Source organism: Leptosomus discolor, chromosome 1 (genome assembly GCF_034619465.1).
Source record: "Leptosomus discolor isolate bLepDis1 chromosome 1, bLepDis1.hap2, whole genome shotgun sequence".
NCBI classification, from domain to species: domain Eukaryota; kingdom Metazoa; phylum Chordata; class Aves; order Leptosomiformes; family Leptosomidae; genus Leptosomus; species Leptosomus discolor.
In genome coordinates this window covers 159,795,972-159,815,138 of record NC_141391.1, presented here as the reverse complement: position 1 = coordinate 159,815,138, position 19,167 = coordinate 159,795,972, and the positions used below count along the sequence as shown (strand labels likewise).

General features: G+C 39.2%; 1 protein-coding gene across 3 annotated transcripts in view; it reads left to right on the top strand.

The window, feature by feature from the left end:
* LARGE1 (LARGE xylosyl- and glucuronyltransferase 1) overlaps positions 1-19,167 on the top strand; it is a 207,523-nt gene that overhangs the window by 157,238 nt on the left and 31,118 nt on the right. For 2 of the 3 annotated variants that reach the window (XM_086468598.1, XM_086468590.1), the window contains exons 7-9: positions 5,419-5,531; positions 7,046-7,171; positions 17,069-17,224. In XM_086468598.1, the coding sequence (XP_086324724.1) occupies positions 5,419-5,531; positions 7,046-7,171; positions 17,069-17,224 (395 nt within the window). The remainder of the gene's footprint in view (positions 1-5,418; positions 5,532-7,045; positions 7,172-17,068; positions 17,225-19,167) is intronic. The other variant, XM_086468604.1, reaches the window with a different exon arrangement.

The window sequence follows — 19,167 nt, the reverse complement described above, 5'->3', positions numbered from 1 at the left end:
GGGGAAAAAGGCATGTAAGTTCATAGTTAAATAATGTATGAGGATACTCCAAAAATATGTTATAATGACAGCCCTTTGGTCATACTGTCTTAAGAGCTATAGACATAAGCTATGGTTTTATTATACTAATGATATGGCTAGTCAAATTATGAACAGCAGTTAGATAGATGGGCTATAGATCAAGTGAAATAAATGCAGTGATCTTCATCCACACAAAGGCTTAAAATGAAGTTTTAAAAATGTGTGCAGTTGCTTGTTGTGGAATTGCAGCTTCGATTCATTTTTTTAATCCCTAACAGCCATATACTTGCGTTTTTTCTATTTGCTCCTGGTACTGTGGGTGGAGAGCAGAGGCCACAGTCAGTGCTGTGGAGGTGTGGCCCAGCGGATTCTAAATGCAGCCTGTAGTAAAACTGGTCATTTGGGCCCTAATCCAGCAAAGGCATAGTCACGTTCCTAGCATTACACGCTGTGACCACTTCCATTGATTTCAAGTACAATAAATTGGAATTAGAAGAACATGCCTAAGTATTTGCTAGAGTGCTAAGCAGTTGCCACTATCATGGTACTTCTTCTGGGACAGCAGAGCTACAAGCCCCTTCCATAGCACCTAAAATTGAACTCAGGTTTTTGGTGCGAAATCTGTTTCACAAAACATGGTACTGCCTTAAATTGCTGGGTCAGTTATTTATTGCAGCAAATCTCCAGCCCTATTCAGCATTATTTCTTAGAGCATCTAAGACACAGTGGTTTGGTCTTCGGTATGCTTTAGGTATTGTAAAATCCCAGCAATTTTTTAAAAACTCTCTATTGCTTTATAATGTATTTTGAAGTGTCTTGCCTGTCTTTCTCAGATATTGTAACAGTATCTACTTGCTATCCATCTAGATGGTTCACTGTTATAGGCTTAGTTTTGATAAGAATTTTTAAAATCCTGACAAGAATAGGCTCTGAGATGTTGCTCACATAACTTGGCATTGCTTCAGTAGCTCACAAAAGCATCCTGTGCCACCTGAAAGAAATAGGCAAGGTAGTGCTTACAGAAAATGATCTCTTGGTAGCTACATTTTTCCCCCCGCAGCGCTATTTTTTCAGCCACCTTAAAAGGGCCATTGTGATAGAAAGATTGAGTTTGAAAGCTTGTCCAGTTTCACTATAACTTCTGTAAGTGATTCTATTCTGTCTTAAAATGTTGTTTATTACTTCCAGCTCTACTATATATTCCTCTCTGAATTTCAGGAAAAGCCATAGTCTCTGTTCCTGAAGCAAGAGGTGGGGATGCTTGGTAGCATTCCAAGGGAAATTGCTGATGTTTCTGCAAACTTTCAATTTACTATTGTGAAAAAGAAATGAAATATTTTGTTCTGGAGCAGATTAACAAAAAAAAATCCAGACTATTTTGCTAAGATGTCTTGAAGCATCTATGGAAACCATTGCTTAGTGAAAACATTGAAAAGACAAAAAAAATTTATTAGGATTGAATCAAAACATGAGAAAAGGACAAAAAATTCAGGGGGTCCCCAGGGTTTTGTTAGGTCCAGAATGAAACATTTGTTTTCCTTTTCAGATCTTGTAACCATTTTCAATACGATTTTTCATTTGCATCAATTTTGAAGAGAAAAATACTATTTTAGAATAAGTTGGGTTTTAATATGTGCTGAAAAAAAAATTGCAGTATTTCCCAACTGAAACATTTCAGTCCAAATATGTTAATTCAGATTTTTTGCCCTGTTTTCTCCAATCTATTCACCAAATGTCTTTTTTGTTTTGTGTATGTGTGTCCTGAAATTACTTTTTTGAGAAACTCCTTTGTTTGCTTGTTTGCTTTCTTGTTTGTTTGTTTGAGCAATTCAGAATCTTGTCAGATTTTGGTATTTCAAGCATAGTCACATCAAGCAGGGGGAGAAAATGCCATTCAAGTAAAAACTAGATTAGAATGTGTTCCACAGGTTTAGTAATAAAGCATTATTTTTCCAAGAGCTCTTTGAAATACTTGCATCTCTGTATATGCCTGAACTATTTCCTCAGGATAAGGAAAATAGGGTGTTCTGTGGCTGATCATAATTTGTTTAATACTCATGAGACATTTGGGTTGCCACTTGTCTCTTTTTGTTTATTTGCTGCCAAGCTTTCCCTTTGTTTTTCTCAGGTAGGTTAGGGCAGGAAAATGCTGCACTCATCAAAAGATGAGAAGTCCCACTGCCTGGGGCCAGATGTTCATAAAGTATTCCTTTGATTTTTATTTTTTTTTTTTCCTCCAGTCTCTTCCTCCCCCAGCAAAGCAGCTGAGAGTAAGTCCCTTTTCCCCTTATGTTCAGCTGTGTGTCATCTTGAATTTAGTCTGAGATTTCAGTCAATTTAACTCTGAGGGAAGGGGCTCCTGAGGCAAATATTTCCCTTTCCTTATTTCAGACATTTTGCTTGGAAACTAATTGCACAGATTGGAGTTAGTTCGTTTGTTATGTTTGTTTCTGGTAACAGAACAATATAGAAGTAAAACTGAAGTGTCTTCTGAAGAAAAGGTAATTCTTCCTCTGCATGAACTACCTGAAAGTTCCAAACACACATGCTTTTGCTTTGGTTTTGCACTAAATAACACTAATTAGATGAATAGTATTAAATTCTCTTAATAGAAATCTCTTACTCTCACTAATACTAATGAATAAATATTTAAACTTGCTGTAAATATTCTCCAGTAGTTATTTTTACAGTAGCAGTAAATTAGAATTCCATAGTGCGAGAGGCCCTGAACAGAGGCTGTACAAAGGTGTTAAACCCAAGCCTGCAGGTGAATTAAAACAGAAAATAGTCTTGACAATGGAACGTTAAAAGCTTGTGAATATTTTCAATAGCATGATTACATCATAATTGAATACATCCTTTCTCACATATATTTCAGTTTTTCCACCCCATCTGCCTCTTTTGGTCTCAGCTGCTACCGTGATAGCCCCTCAGGAAAGCATAATCTCTTTAGCTGTGATGCCATAATCTGCTGTTAGCATAAGAGTGGAAGACAAAAAAATTGGAGGATGCTGCACATATTAAAACATTTCCCATTTTCCTCCTCAGACTAGAGGCTTAAAGAAATTAAGAAAAATTGTTTTATTGTCAATAAATTATAAAAACTATTACATTACAGTTAACTGAATCTTAGAATTATTCTTTATTTTTCTTGATAAAGAATCTTCTCGGTTGTATTTCACTATTGAATCAAAGCTGACAGTTATTGCCAGCTGGAAAAAATCCACTGACAGAGAGGAGCTTATCCCACCCAGTTTATTGCTGTAGCACGGGGAACCTGCTTGACATTGATCTAGAATTTCAGACAGTGCACAATGGCTCTCTTAGAAGCTAATGCACACACAGTACACACTCCAAATAGGTTTCGATTATGCTGGAGAGAAAACAAACACGCTGGCAGAAATATGTTATAGTATGTTGTGATGATACGTCCATTTCCAATCCAACAGCTGGAAGCAGAAAGGTTGACTGAAGATGAAAGGGGATCCCTCCAGTACAGGTTCCAGCATTCTTGGGAACCAGATGGACTGAAATGGAAAACAGAATTAAAATAGGCTACAAAAATCACTGCCAGAAGAGGTTTTCTTTTTATTCATGGTGGTGCCAAGTTTTCCTAGAAAGAAATTTGCCATGTTAGAGAATCTGAAGATAGGAATGAACTGGAACCACCTTTGTTCTCTCCCAACCGGTGCAGGATTGTTCCAGGTATATTTTCTAATCTTTGTGTAGTCTGATTTTTGAAGACTCATGAAATAAAGCATTTTATCTGCCATTTTTTAAATTATTTCACAGTAACAGTTTGAGGAGAATTTTTCTTAAGTATTCAGTCTACATTTCCTTTCTTAGCCTCATTGCTATTAGTTTTATCATTTTAAGACTCCCTCAGGCAGCTTTTCCCAGTGCCTGCTTTTTGCAATTTCATATTCTTCTGTGTAGTTGTTATGTTTCTCTACAGTTGCCATGATATTTTTTGTAAGACCTCTTGTTTAATGTCACTTATAGATGTCATTACTGTTCTGTTAACTTCTCCCTTCCACTAATGAAGATGTGAAACAACAGAGAACCTAACATTGCTCTTACTAGGTACTTCTTGTCAACCTGCTAGGCTGCTGTTTATAGGTACTCTGCCTTTATGGTCCTTCAGTTTGCATTCATTCCCCATGACAGTGCTCTTATCTAAGTCTTTTCTAAATTAATTTTTCAAGTAAAATTTTCTGAGACACTGTAGGAAAGATTTTGCTGATGCTTCAAGCCAGTTTCATTGTTTCTGCTCTTTTCCCTTCTTCTACACTAGAGATTTTGTCCGGATGAAAAGCAACTGAGAAATAACAATGCATGTTGAGATACCTCTTTTCCCACTTCAAGTGTAACTTGCTGATCTGGGGATCCTGCTGTATAAACACTTGCTGCCTTAATGGTGGGCACTATCAAACACTAGGTTGTAAACGGCATTGATAATCTGTTACTCAGAAAAGATTCACAGATCGCAAACAGATGTGTCAGGTGATCAGCTTATTATTAGGTAGACTAAAGGCTGCAATTTCGTCTTATGCAGTGTATGTATTGCATCCTATGCAGTCAGTATTAACAGCCGGTTTCACCCCACACACATTGAGTAAAATGTTTTATAGGAGTGGCAAAATTCTCTTTGTCTCAGCATAATCTTGATTTCAGATCAGATAGAAATTAATTTAACCAGTGGTATTTTGGAAGAAACAGATCTCTGTTCAGTGTGAAGATGGCAGAATTTGAGTCATACTAGATAAATCAGGATTGTCTCTACCCTTTCCCTAGTAGACAGTGATTTCACAGAACATCCTCTTGGAGCCTGTAGCTTTTCAAAATAAGGAGCAGGGAGGGTCACTTTCTGAGTGTTAAGAGGTTCCTTCCTTCTTTCTTGTAAGATACTGTCTAATTCTTTTTGGAATGATAACGACCTTTGGATGGAGTTAACTTCCATCATGTGAATCAGTTGTATTAGTTCATTTTGTAAGGAATAATCCCAATGCTAATCATGTCATAGTCAAATCAAGCTTTTATCAGTTAAGCAGACTACTAGAGATACATCTTTCTCTTGCTTGTCTTCTTCCCAGTTTCACTCCTCTTTGGTTACCTTAGCCTTCTTGCAAGCCTGTATAGCCTAGCATTGGACTGTGTGCCATCTCTCCATTTCTTCTCTGCAGCCTCAGGGGTTCAGGAAAACTTTCTCTTAGTCATACCTTGAAACCTGCAGCTTTTTTAGTCAACCTCCTGTGTTAGTACAGGGTAAGGACTGTAGTTTCCACTGATAGATCATGTCCTTGCTTTAACTGCTGAGTTAGCATATAGACAGCATAGGCTCTGACTGGCATGTGACGTCATGGCTTCTTTTGTTCTCTGCACTGTGTTTACCTTCAGGGGTTATCTTGCTGCTTCTCGACAAGTTACGGAAGATGAAATGGGAGCAGATGTGGAGACTCACAGCAGAGCGGGAGTTAATGAGCATGCTATCCACTTCACTGGCTGACCAGGTGAGTAGGACATTGTCGACATTGTAGAGTGGTACAACCACTACTCCATGGACTGAGGAAGGCTGGAAAGGGAAAGGGAATATGATATGGGAAAAGGCCAAGGAAAGATATTGTGCCTGTAGTCACCATTTGTTGAATCATTTTGGGGAAAACATGGAAGAGAGGAATGGAGATTTGCTCATGAGTTTTCTCTTACTACACTGACATTTTTACCTCTTCTGCACAGATGATTCATAAGACACACAAATAGGGTTTTCAAACTTTAATTTTTTGTCCTCCTTTCTTTAACATAAAACTCTCCAGATACTAGAAATCCAAAAATACTGTGTCTTTTCCTGCTGGTTGTTGTCTAAGCAGACTTTAGTTTTAAGAGTCTCCAGATATTTCTTTCCTGTTTCTGGCAAATACATCCCAGCAGTCTTTTAATGTACTCCTTGCCACAACACCTTTGTGAAGACAAAAGCACTGCTGTCTCCCTGCCACAAATGGGAAACTGAGGCCAAGACAAGAAATAGTGTGCCTATACACAGAAATGCATATTTACTCTTTTTGTGCTTCCTGCCAACACTCAGTTTTAAGTCCAGAAACCCTGTTAATGTTGTACTGGGCCTGAACCAATAAGTCTTGCTCAACAGCTTGCGTGTACTAACTCTATTCAGCATCATATTTAGATATTTCTACTGCTTATGGGCTACATCTGGCTTATGACCAGTCACCACTAAGGAAGCATGCTGCATACTGTGCACATGCGTACAGTATCCTTGCAGGTTGATCCAAAAGCTACTGAAGTTCATTGAAACCATTCGTGCGACCTCACTGTGTTTTCAGTGAGGTCCTGAGTTGTTATGTAATACCTGCATGGGGCAGAATTTTGCAGAGAGGACCAAGGTTGCTTATGTCTTACCCTAATATCTTAACCACAAGACTGTCCTTGTAACTTACTTCTCCAACTGGATGGCTACATAGAGGCAGAACACATTGTGTCCCTCAGGATGTAGGCTGTTCTGCAGATCTGGCCTACATGCACTTTCCATGAAATACCTAGGCACCTTGTTGCAACAATAAAGTGCTAGCTAAAATCCCACAGAGTAATTCACCTTGAAGCAGTGCAACTGCCAGGATCACTTTCATCCCCTTTATTGAAAAGTGATGCAGTATTTACTAACAGCAGACAGTTTGTCATTTCCTGCGCATTACTCTCCCTGATGACTAGAAGAGGAACCACATCTCGTGCCAGCAGTACAAGATACATGTTTTGAAAACTTTGCTGGACTCCATTAGCTGTGTGTGTCAAGAAAGCCTGTTCCTCTTGTTCAGGTCTACACATCACCCCTTAGATTGATAGCACCCTCTATGGAAATAGAATTACGAAGCAAAGTTTGCAGAGTTCAGCTCACATAACCGTTTGCATTTCTATGTGTGAGGGGGAGAAAGACAGTCAACTCAGGGAGGGGCTGAGATCACCTCACTGTAGAAACAACATACCCAACTGTTTCTCTGGTTTTGTCTGCTAGGATATCTTCAATGCAGTCATCAAACAAAATCCCTTCCTTGTCTACCAGCTCCCATGTTTCTGGAATGTGCAGCTGTCTGATCACACACGTTCAGAGCAGTGCTACAGAGATGTGTCTGACCTGAAGGTATGTTTCACAGGAGGTTGGATGGGTGTTATCCTTTGGGACAGAGAACACTGACAAAGGACTCCACTCTGACAGAAAGATGAAGTTCCTTAAGTAGGGGGGAAAACTTAACGCATACAGTTTCTGAGGACACGCAAGCAGAGGAGGCAAATAGGACTTTGGCTTTGTGCATTTTGACTGCTAGAAAAGTCGAAGATGGATGCTGCTTTGGGGTTTGGCAAGGTGTTAGAGAAAAGTGCTTCACCTTCTTACATTCTGTACCTGTCACCTCTGGCACTGCATCTTACTGCTGAGTTCCTGTTGCTGTCCCAGTTCTTAGCTCTTCATAGCCAAAGAATATGAAACCTTTTTTTTTTGTACTGGGCAAGTTTGAAACTCTTTAGTCAACATCATTTAATAGAGCAAAATTCACAAAGAGGGTTAGGTGGACCCTAGCTAGAAATATATTACTCAAAATTTAAAGACCTTGCACACTTCATATTTAGCCTTTGGATTCACTTAACCCAGCCACACTGATGCTTATTTTTCCAGGATTTGTCCTGGAAAAGAAGGCTGAGTGGAAAGCTATTAATTTAATAAAATGAAGCTATAGTATCAATTTAATAGCATATTTTTCATTATAGTCAAGTAGAATATAAAAGCATGACGGATTTAGACATATGTGGCTAAATTAACATCAGTTGTACTGTGGTCATTTTGAAAGGCCAGACTCAAATGTAACATGCAGAGAGTTCAGAATTGAATCTGATTGAGCTTCTACCAGATATAGAATAAGACTGTCTGGCTAAACAGCAGTAGATTCCATCAGAGCAGACTAGTGGCACCAGTAAATATCAGGTAGCTTTTGGCAATTCATTTTAAAATTCAGTTAAGGTTCATATACTTAATTTATGCTTTGAGAATTTTTCAGTAAATGAGATTTAGGAAAAAAAAAAAAAAGAAAATAAAAGAAGAACACAAAACCATAGCAAAGGTTGGAATGGACCTCTGGAGACCATCCAAACCCCACTCAAAGCAGGACCAACTTAGATCAGGTTGCTCAGCACCTTGTGCAGTTGAGTGTCAAGGTGTCAAGTCTCCAAAGACTGAGATTCCACAACCTCCCTAGTCCCCTATTCCAGAGTATGACCACCCTCATGGTGCAAAATAGTTCCTAAATCTAACCAGATTTTCCCTTGTAACGATTTGTAGAGTAACAGCAGGAGTGTTCAATATGAATACCAGATACTGGATGAATATAGAAAATCAATCACCCTCGACACACGATTTCAAAAGCTGCACTTCTCAAAAGACAGAAGATCTACTATATGGATTAACTGACCTGTCAAAGCTGGCCAGTATTGCTTGAATTTCATACATAAAGTATTCACAACCAACTATTCAGGTGTGTCCATAGAAGACAGCTTTTAAAGTTAGATCAGTATACTGGTCAGTACACTGATCACTGAATGTTTTGTGATAGATGTTTGCAGGGCAGGATCAACACGTGGTTTTATGCCTTGTAACAAAGTGCTGATAGAGATTTTAGTGCCGTGCTCATGTTAAGAATCATGTATGACAGCAATTGCGAGGCCTGAAACAAAAGGAGAGATGTAGTAGCAGGGAAAATGTTTTATAAAAGATTAATTTTAGAAAAATACACCTCCTACCTGGAAGATACCACAGTATTTTTCTGTGAATTAGAGGCTGAGGTTAATTCATATAATCCACGGAGACAGTCAGATTGGATTCAGCACAAGGTTAAAACACATACATTTACATGAGAAAAAGATATTGAAGCCAATAACTGAGGATCTAGGGCTTGGTTCAATTGCCTAAACACAGTTTGAGTCACCACAGGTACTCTCAGATGTCCGTATGGGACTAGCAGATACAACTCAGACGTACAGGAGACAATACCCTTTTGGCAAGACACTGATGGGCAGGCAGGATAACCATAAGCCACTTTCAGTGTTGCTATACATCTGTATTTAGGCAGCTGAACTGTGATCTCCATATGTGGTTTTGGAGACTTGTTAAGCACACCTCATTGTAGGCATATGACAACTAATCAGGCAGATCACTCTTTAGACTCCAATGACTATATTGACTAACCTGCTTCAGGTGTGGGACATCTGGCTTATATGTAACACCTACAAGTAAGCATTTAATATAAGTATCTTAAAAATAAATTGAATCCTTTCTTCATTGTCAATTAAAAATTTATGTTTACAAGTATAATTTAGGCTTGGTTGTTTATTACCATATATTGTATCACACTGTCAGTTCCATTACAGTGTAGGCAATGAAGTCTAAGATGCATAATATCCTCCCCTGACTTTCTGGTCTGAGGTATTTAATTCAACAAGGGGTGCAGACACAGAAGCAATTTCTTCAGTTGAACTAGACTTATTCACACTGCTAAAATTATCCCCTAAATATTGAATCAGGGCTGAAATTCTTTGCTTTGAAAGAGAGTCCAGAGCCTTATCTAGTGCCCATAAGTCCGCTGGTTTCAATAAAATTCTTCCCATATTCAGCAGTTAAACAACTGGCCCTCAGGCAGCACTGTTTAAAATTCTTCATACAATTAAAAGAAAAAAAAAAAAAGCATAAACCAATTAAAGTTGTGAATTTGCATTATGAAAATTAGCAGATTCTAGTTCTGAAGAGTAACCAGCTGGTTTGGTATGTGGTCCTCTCAAAAAAGCAACAAATGTCGTTAGCCCAAGTTAGAAAATATTCTCTTAACATCACTAAAGTTAGTCAGTTCCATGGCATTTAATATAAATGGTATGACACAACATATTTGGCACATCCTGTATTTCATGGTAAGACTGGAATAAGAAGCAAGGTAAAAGAAGCCTTCAGGGTAAGAGGGAAAGAAAGACAGATTGTGAAGTTTATACTGGAGGATTAGGAAAGATAGCATAGGAAAGAAGGAAATGCAGGGAGAGATTTAAATTGCAAGGTAAAGCTGGCCGAGTCAAGTATTGCTTAGTCAAATCAGACTGCATTCCTCATGTCAGACTGAAAAAGCAGTAATTTAATTCCATCTGGCCTTAAAGTCCACAGGACTTGAGGATTTGTCATCTCTTGCACACAACATTGTGTCAAATAAACTTAAACTTAGACCCTCCAGGGCTGGCTGCTGTTCAGGTGTGGGTGTGGGTGTTTGAATGTGTATGTACACACACTTCTGTGCTGCTTTGTTCATGTTCGTGCAGATACAGTATGACCAGCATGCTGTTTGCAGGCCTGTGGAGTGCTTGAATATTTCATATTGCCTGAAGAGGATTCTAATCACTTTTTTCTTTTTATAGCTCTCATTGAGTTGCATCTCTATCCATTTTATTGATTTTTTTTTTTTTTTTGGTACTGTCTTATTTTAGAGAAGGTCAGATGTTTGACTATTGCTGAACTCTACTTCCTTGCTCAAGCTGAGCAGCATACACAAATTTGGAAAGATTTGCATATGGGCATCTTTCTGAAAAGGTGTAAGAAGTATAGAAATATTTATAACCAAGTTTCGCATTGTTAGTGGCCACTAATTTTATATCCATCTAAAGCAACATCAAAATAAGACTGCTTTATTTTTTTTATTAATCTAAACACTTACTTGCCTCCTGTGTCATATTATATAATGCTAGAGGCCACACTGCACACACCTAGACTAAACTCTGTGGGCTTTATTATGCTGTCTGTGGCATATGGAACCAAAACTTATGTAAACAATTAGCTTACAGAAATCTTCCTTTCTCCACCCCAAGGGCACCTGTATTAAGGATGCTTTGCATCAGTCAAGAATGTCTTGAAATAAACAATTTTATTTAATAGAAAACAAAGAATAGGCTACAAGGAAGCAGATGCCCTTTAATCCTTTTTGCCAAGTGAGCCAACAGCAGTCTCTAAAGGCCAGAGGTGTTTGTTTTTGCATGGCGTTTGTTACACCTTGGGAGAAACACTCAGGAGTTGTTATTGAAGACTGGCCAAAAGATAGGGAAGTGCTAATAGTCATTCTGTGTAGGCGTCCACTGTCTTATCTTGCTTATCTCAGTTCCTCACATGGTCCACAGTAGCCCACATTTGACAATGGGCAAGCACGTGTGCTGTAGAACCATGCCTTGCTGGGCTTCAAATCCTGTGCGGATCTGCATGGAACTGAGGTTCATTTAGGTGTTACTTTTGCTGGGTTAGGCCCTGTGCTTGCTTTCTGTTTTGGCTAATAGTTTGTTCCCATCTGTAAGGAAATGTCAATTACTATGATTTGGCACAAACCAAATGACAAGAAAAATCCTGTGAAAGAAGGTAATGAATTGTGATGTCTCTGACAATGAATCATGACCTCATTGAATGAGTCAGTCATGAAGAGAAGTCTGGTTGTCAAGGATACAGTTGCTATTTACACACAGAGAATCTGGTAATTCACAATCACAAAAATCAGATGCTGGACTCTTCAATGGGAGTGTATCAATTAGAATTTACCCACACACACACCCCAAATAGGAAAACGCTTTAAAATCTGTTGATGTCTTTTCAAACTGGTTTTGAACACAGATGACACTAAATTGTCAGGTAGATAAATAATTAACTTCACAAATTCCCCATTCTGAAATTATGTTACGTGATTCACTGTGTCCTCCCTGGGAACATTCTCCATGCCAGGATGACTTTGTGAGACTGCTTGCAAAAGTTTAAACAGCTTCTTGTCCATAACCCAGATAAATCATTTCAGATCTGGCTTGACCATGACCTATTGCACTTCTTTCTATCCCAGTCCCTGAGCCACCCCGTGCTGTCCAAGCACCCCGGCACTGATCTGCAGCAGTTATGGCATTCCACCACCTTCCACCTTTTAATGCCGACCAAGGAAGAGCTACACTGAGAGGAGTAAGGGCTCAAGGGGGTTAAACACACCCCTCCCTTGAATGAACATCAGAGTCAGTAAGGTGCTTCAGCCCTGCTGAAAAGGGAGCACTGTGGTATTATAGAGGTGTCATTAAGAGTGTTTTTGCAGGCAGGAGGCCTCTCACTAAACACTCATACAGGAGTTGAAAGGAGAGCTGCAAATCCTTTTGAGGAAAAATTGAGAACTTTGAAAAGCACAAGACAGGGATAGTCTGTCAGGTTACTGCCATACAGCAGGGGCAGTAAGCTGGAGAGTAAAGTAATCCCTAGGACCATGGGCACCAAATCAGGCAGGGCACGGATTTGAATCCCACATCCAAAAGAAGTGCCTGGACCTCTGGGTTGCTGGCTACTCCAATGTGAGTCTCTTCTTACTTACTAGTTCAGAAATATCACTCTTAAACCTCCCCGATGACATTTTTGTAAGGTATTTGATCCTCTGAGGAAATTGGTTCTTTTATTAAACTATTCATTTCTGATAAAACACATTTTAAAAATAAAGTTTCCAGACATCTCTAATCGAGGCATAAGTTACACATGTGGTGCTTGTTTGCAGTATGACTGGGGCATATTTAAACTTTTCAATAATATGTGCCTGAAAAAAACCTGTTGCAGTGGCATTAAAGTGGCATATATAGGTGGCTTTACTGTGCAGATTTGCTGTATGTTTAACTGCTGTTGATTTCAGTGAGAACTATCTCGTTGCCTAAACAAGGAGTCTAGTTTTTAAGCAGGAAAGCCCCCTGCCTAAAAAATACCACTTCTACTTATTTACCTAAATTGTGAAGTGCTCACGGGCTTAATTAAGTATATCTATTCAGTGCTTTGCAAAATTAAACTTCTTTAGGCTTAAATTTAAGCTAAATTTATTCTTACTTTTTACACCTTCAGCCTGGAAAGTAGGTATATAGGTATACAAGATATCCTGTATTCTCTGATTTCATAAGGGCTGAAACAGAGTGAGAAATTATGTGATGTGTCTTTGGGTAAAAAGTGGAAGAGATTGTAGTTAAGGAAGCATTTGGCCAGATACTTCTTTGGAGAGAGAAGATGCTTCAGGGGAAAAATGGATAAAGGTACCTATCAAAATAATGTTGTGTTGAAGCTTATCATTTAGTGGTTTGAACATCCAATTTGAAATACATAATCTCACCAGAGAGGACAATGCACCTGGTAACCTAAGAAGGTTTGCTGGGATTTTTGTTTTCAGTGCATTTCCGTGCAGATAACTGACATTAAAGCCTTCTTCTATGTTCCACCACCATATAAAATCCTCTTGTTACCTTCTATCTCAGATCCCATTGCCAGGCTCCGAGTCTTCGGGTGTGTCATCGTTTGAGTGCTTTGTGTCAGAACCTGGTGAATAAATGGGAACTATTGGCGCAGTTAGCCTGTTTCACTAGGTCACAAGTGTATGGAAGGATTCCAGGAGGCTGGCTGAGCATAATCAGTGAGTGGTAACGGTTGCTGATTAACTAGGATGGTATTTACAGAAATGTAGATAGTGCCAAGTTGCTTAATGACGACTAACCAAGTGTTAAATAGATCTGGAATTTTAAGTTCTGATCTTTCAGTACTTAAATTGCTAAATGAAGATTAAGGAGCATATTTTTCTTAGTTCTCAGGAGGCCTTGATCAAGACTGAGAAGGATCTGTGGGACAGCCTGAAGGCTAGCACTGTTCCTGCGGCATCCACGCAGATAATGACGCTGGAGTTTTATATGTCCTAGCTGCAGTTTGCTCTGTAAGCCAAGAGAGCTTTGGAATAGCTTAGAAACTAGGAGGGAAAACAGAAGAGGAAATAAACACAGTGTTATGGTGCTATTCAGTCTTGGAAAAGGGATGTTGTAATAATGAAATTTTTAGTTTCTAGATTCACTTTCTCTTTTTAATGTTGAGATAACACTTGCTCCGTCTGCAGATAAAGTGAATTCTAAGTTAGACTTTTTTTTTCCTCCTAATTTCCCTGCAGTCTCTTTCCAACTGATTTTTTTTTTTTCTCTAATCAATTCCCTGTTGCCCACAATTAAGTTTCTAACATAATGGCCATAGCTTTACCTGTGCAGCCCATTGTCTTCATTATGTCACTGATGCCCGTGACAGGCTATGCAAGGATGTCTGGGCTTGTACAACTTCTGCCGTAGCTGATGGTGCAGTAGACCAAATCAGACAGCTACAGTCAGAACTGAAGGTGAATTTGTGGGCTGACAGCAAAAAAAAGAGTATGGTCTTTGGATGTAGTGTTATATGTTAATGGTTAAGAGTCTTGTTGCTTTTTGAAACCTGCTGTTAATTATAATAATTATATAATCACATTACATTTGAAAAGCAGCCTGTTTTTTTACTAGACCTGTTTTTTGGTTTTCCTACCTCAGGTCGTCCAGATGGTTCCATAGTTCCTTGATGTTCTTTAGCTGCATTGACGTGTGCTGTCTTTCTTGATTAAAAAATCAGCTTTTCTGTATAGTCATCAGCTCCATTCAGCTTTCTTCAGTTCACTCCAGGCACCTCTGACATCTGTATACATGCAGCGTCCTGACACGTTTCAAATCTGATCAGATCTGAACCACCAGCTAGGCCCTTGACACTTACCAGCTTTTACACACACAACAGATTTTGAAGCACGGCAGCAAAGAGCGTCTGCGCTGACAACTGGCTTTGACATCATCCCCCACGCAACTGGGTAGAGGCATCAACACCAGTACTTGGCTGTGGTGTGACATAGTGTATGTTGATGGGAAATTCCTGCAGCAATGGAGAACCTGTCCCGTAAGAGTTACTAAGTTTATCATCATTAGCCGTTTCTGTGCTTGTGGTCCCCAGGGTGAGCGGTCAGAGTGCTCAGCAGGGTGGTAGGATGCTCATGAAGACATCCAAAAGGAAACTCACATGAAGTGTAGCAGTAGTATGGAGAACACACAAGAAGATTTTTCTTAGCAAGCATTTTTGGTCCCATTTGCCAGCTTCTCAGCTTTCTTTGATCCACTCTTAAATAAGCGCAAGTTACCAGCAGATAGTTTCCAGTCCGCTAGTATGCTTCTAAAAATGCATACTAGTACCATGTAAAACTATTAAGCAGCCCTTTAGGTCCCTTCAGCCCTATGCTTGTGCTTTGTGTGCCTGTTTCTCTGAGACAGGATTCAGTCATTGAGATTTTTTTGCATGCCTTTAATGCCTTTTGCTGCAGTTAAATGCAATGGATGGAATATGTCAAGTTCTTTTCATAGAAAGGAGATTTTGAAGATCCATTTTTCAGCGGAGGAAGTCTGTCATCTTAAGTTTATGTCCTAACCTACCTAAAGCTCCTTTTGTTGCTGTGGTGTTCTCTGTTTTCAGCACACATAGCAGCAACATGTTATTACACAGTTAAGCTACACTTCTAAACATATGGACAAATGTAAAACCAGCAAAGAATGTAGCATTACCTGGGAAAAATATCTACACCATATATTTTTGTCCAAATAATGTCCCAGATTTATACAGTATGCAGATGCATCATGATCTTGATATGAAGTGTTCCTATAAATGGAAAAAGTGATTTGCCAATTTGTGAAATGATCTTTTTCCCCTACAGCTGCTTTTCAGTAACTGCATATATGATTTTCTGACACCCTAGTAGCCTCAGCAGTGAAATCTCAGGAAGGGATAAAGCTTTCCCTGTCAGGAGATATTTTCATTGGTATTGGATATGTAAAAGAGAGTGTCATAGCTTTTATGGCAGTATAAATATTCCGTGGAGAGACTATGTTGTTTGCTGAAGTTAGCTACATCCTGCTCTTTCCTCCTCCAGTCCACTCATTTGGCGACAGATAGCGTGAATTCAGAGGGCCCCCTGTTCCTCAGTTGTGTTGCTGACACCAAGGGAACTGCGTTCATCTGCTCTGGGCTGCTTCTGTTCTACGTGCTGCGCTTCAGCTCTGTGCGTCCCCTCCCACAAATGTGATGTTCAGAGCAAAGCTTACTGCGCGACCGGCTCAGCAGCTGGCGTCGCAGCTCTGTGGCTGCGTGTGAGTGACACGGTGCCTTCACGCAATTAACTTAATGGATTCAGAGAACCTCCAGAACTCCTAGCTTGGAAATATTCCCAAGGGAGACTTTTTTTTTAACCTCTTTAGAAGTCACAAGAATAAAACTGAATACAAAGCATTTGGGGTTTTTTTCTTATGCCTAAAATACAGCCTCTATAAAATGAAATCATTCTTGCAAGTCACTGTTGGCTCCCTCTTAGTTTTTCCTTAGGGCCCCATTCTCATTTACACCGGCAGCAGTGCAAAGTTGCCTTGATGTAAATGAAAATCAGGCCCTTTATCAGCATTACAGTTAAATCTAGGCCAGTGTGAGAGTCATCTCCCATTAGCAGAGGCTAAATACCTGCTAGAAATTGGAATTCAAAGGGTGAAGCATTGTACTGCATCACTATGTTGTGTAATGCAACTGAGATCAGTCTTGTTTAAATGAAGCAATGGCGAAAAGGAAGTCAGATTAAATTCAGTCCTTTTTGAAGGGTGTAAATGGGTATAGGAATTAATTTCAAGCTTTTTCTTCTCAATACCTAACCAGAGAAGAGTCTGCCTCCCCTGAAACCATGCATCAATTTCATTAGCTGAAACAGTCATGTGGAAATCCAAGATTAATGTTTTATGCCTACATCCCTCTGTCCCTTGTCTTGCCACCTTCTTCAGTAGAGTCCGTGACCTGTCAGTCCATGATTAGAGTTGTGGCAGCATTTGTGAGGTGCTGCATCACAAACTAGAGCAGCACCCTAACACAAATGTGCAGGTAATCCTATGGAGGAGTTTCAAAGCACATCACTTGTAGAGTATGCAGTTACTTGTGAAAGACATGGTGAAGCCTTTCTGATACAAAGACAGAAGGAAGTGTGTGTAGTTTTTGGGTTGGATTTTTTTTATTTTTAAGAGGGCATCGAACGGAACACACGTAAAAAGAGCAGATAAAGAGAATCTGTATTCTAACAACAGGATGTGTTTTCTCTTTTTTTTTCCCTCTGAGGTGATTCACTGGAACTCACCAAAGAAGCTGCGAGTGAAAAACAAGCACGTGGAGTTTTTCCGCAATCTCTACCTGACATTCCTGGAATATGATGGGAATTTGCTGAGACGGGAACTCTTTGGCTGCCCCAGTGAGGCAGATGTTAACAGCGAAAATGTAAGTGGGATGTCTAGAGCTTGATGACTTAAGGGGTGGGTCATACAAGGCACAGGCTATGGAGAGTTGGTGGTGTGGATAGTGCAGTGCGGAGGGACTCAAGAGAATTGAGGTCAGTGTTCAGATTCCAGGAGCTACACTATGCAAATCATTTAATCTCTGTGCCTCAGTTCCTCGCCTGTAAAACTGTCATATTAATCCTGATTTTCCCCGGGTTTTGTTGCTTTTTTTTTTTTGTCTACTTTGCCTTTTAAAAATCCCCAACAAATGTAGCATCACAAACTGAAAATGAGGATTTGGGCTCTTAATTCCATTAAGCAAGTTTTTAAACCTCACCCTTAGACCTAAAACTTTCCAGAGGAAGGGCTGGTTTCTTTCTGTGTGTTTGTTCAGCATGCAGTGATGTCAATTTTGGCTAGTAGATGCTAATGCACAAATAATGAAGAAGAAACAAAAATATCAAGACTGATGGATTTAGGTCTATGAGTTTTTGCTGTGCTGCAAACTACAGAATGAGTTAATACTTCAAGGTAGACAGAGGCTGTGAGACTGCAGGTTTTTTCTGCACTGCCCCCAACCAAACACAGCAGCATTTCTGTGTATCTGCATAAAATTTGCAATCAGAACCTTTCAGACGAAGTAAATCCTTTGAAAATGGTTGAAATCAGGGGTGTTTATATACAGATGTTCTTATGTGTGCATATGCCTTAGTACATATAATTCCAACGAAAAAAACCTGTTAACTGAAACATTTATACACAGATGTATATGAACTCCTTGTGTATAGTGTGGTCTCTGGAGATTTCTAGACCAAGTGACAATTTTGGCTACGTAGTCTGAAAGGAAATAAAAAGGAATCTGTAACATTTTATGTTACCTTCAAGGAAAAAAAAAAAAATCTAAAATTCTACAACATTCTCTATATAAAAATCAATAAAGCAAAGCCAGTATCATGTACACATTAGCAGTTAAGAGGTAATTGCCAATCAATAGCATCGTTGAAGCTTGTAGTGTTTCCATTTAGTCTGTGGATAAAATGACCACAGGAGATGCCAATTCCAAATTTTTTAACTATAGCACTCAGAGATTGGATAGATAAATTTTAGCCTAAGGCATGGCTTCCCAGATGCTGATTTGACCATCCCACTGTCTTCTGAAAGGAGTGGGGAACAATGAGAAACAGGAGATAAACATTAACTGGGAGAGACTGGGGGGTTGGCAGGGAGAGCAAAAGCACATGGAGAAAGAAAATCCTCTACAAGAGTGAGAGGCTTTTAGACAATCAAGTGAACTGAATATGATAAAAGACCACTAAGAGTCTGACAGTCAGAGATATCAAGATACACTAGACAGAGTAGAGGGTAGGATAGGAAGAGAAAAGGGGAGTGAGACATTTAAAAAAATAAAAAAGGACAACAGAACAAAGCACACCTTCATCACACTTTAAGAATGCAGGATAAAATTATACTGAATTCACAATATGTTGTGTGGGTTCGAAGAGCATGAGTGCAGTCACAGACTTGTTGCTATATTTTCTAGAGCTCTGTAAATCCTTAATAAACAAATTTATTCCAGACGACAAGTTGCTGGGGAGCAGTGCACAGTGAATGCAAGTTCTTGCTGCTGAAAATGGCAGTCCTGAAAGTTTAAAATGGCTCATTTTACTGAACTTGTATCTAGTTGACAGACACTGGAAATGACTAACTGTTCAAGCCTGTTTCTTATTCAAGACAAGTAGAGCGCAATATGGTATATGGTATGGCTTGTGTCTGAAAAAGAAATGTAACTCATTCTTCCTTTCATAAAAAAAAAAAAAAAAAAAAGAGATACTGGAAAAGAATGAGCTAGACATACAAAAATACATGAGTCCTAACTTGCCAAGAGACACCAAAAAGTTAACAGTCTTCTATCAAAACAATAAGATACAGAAAAAAAATTAACTT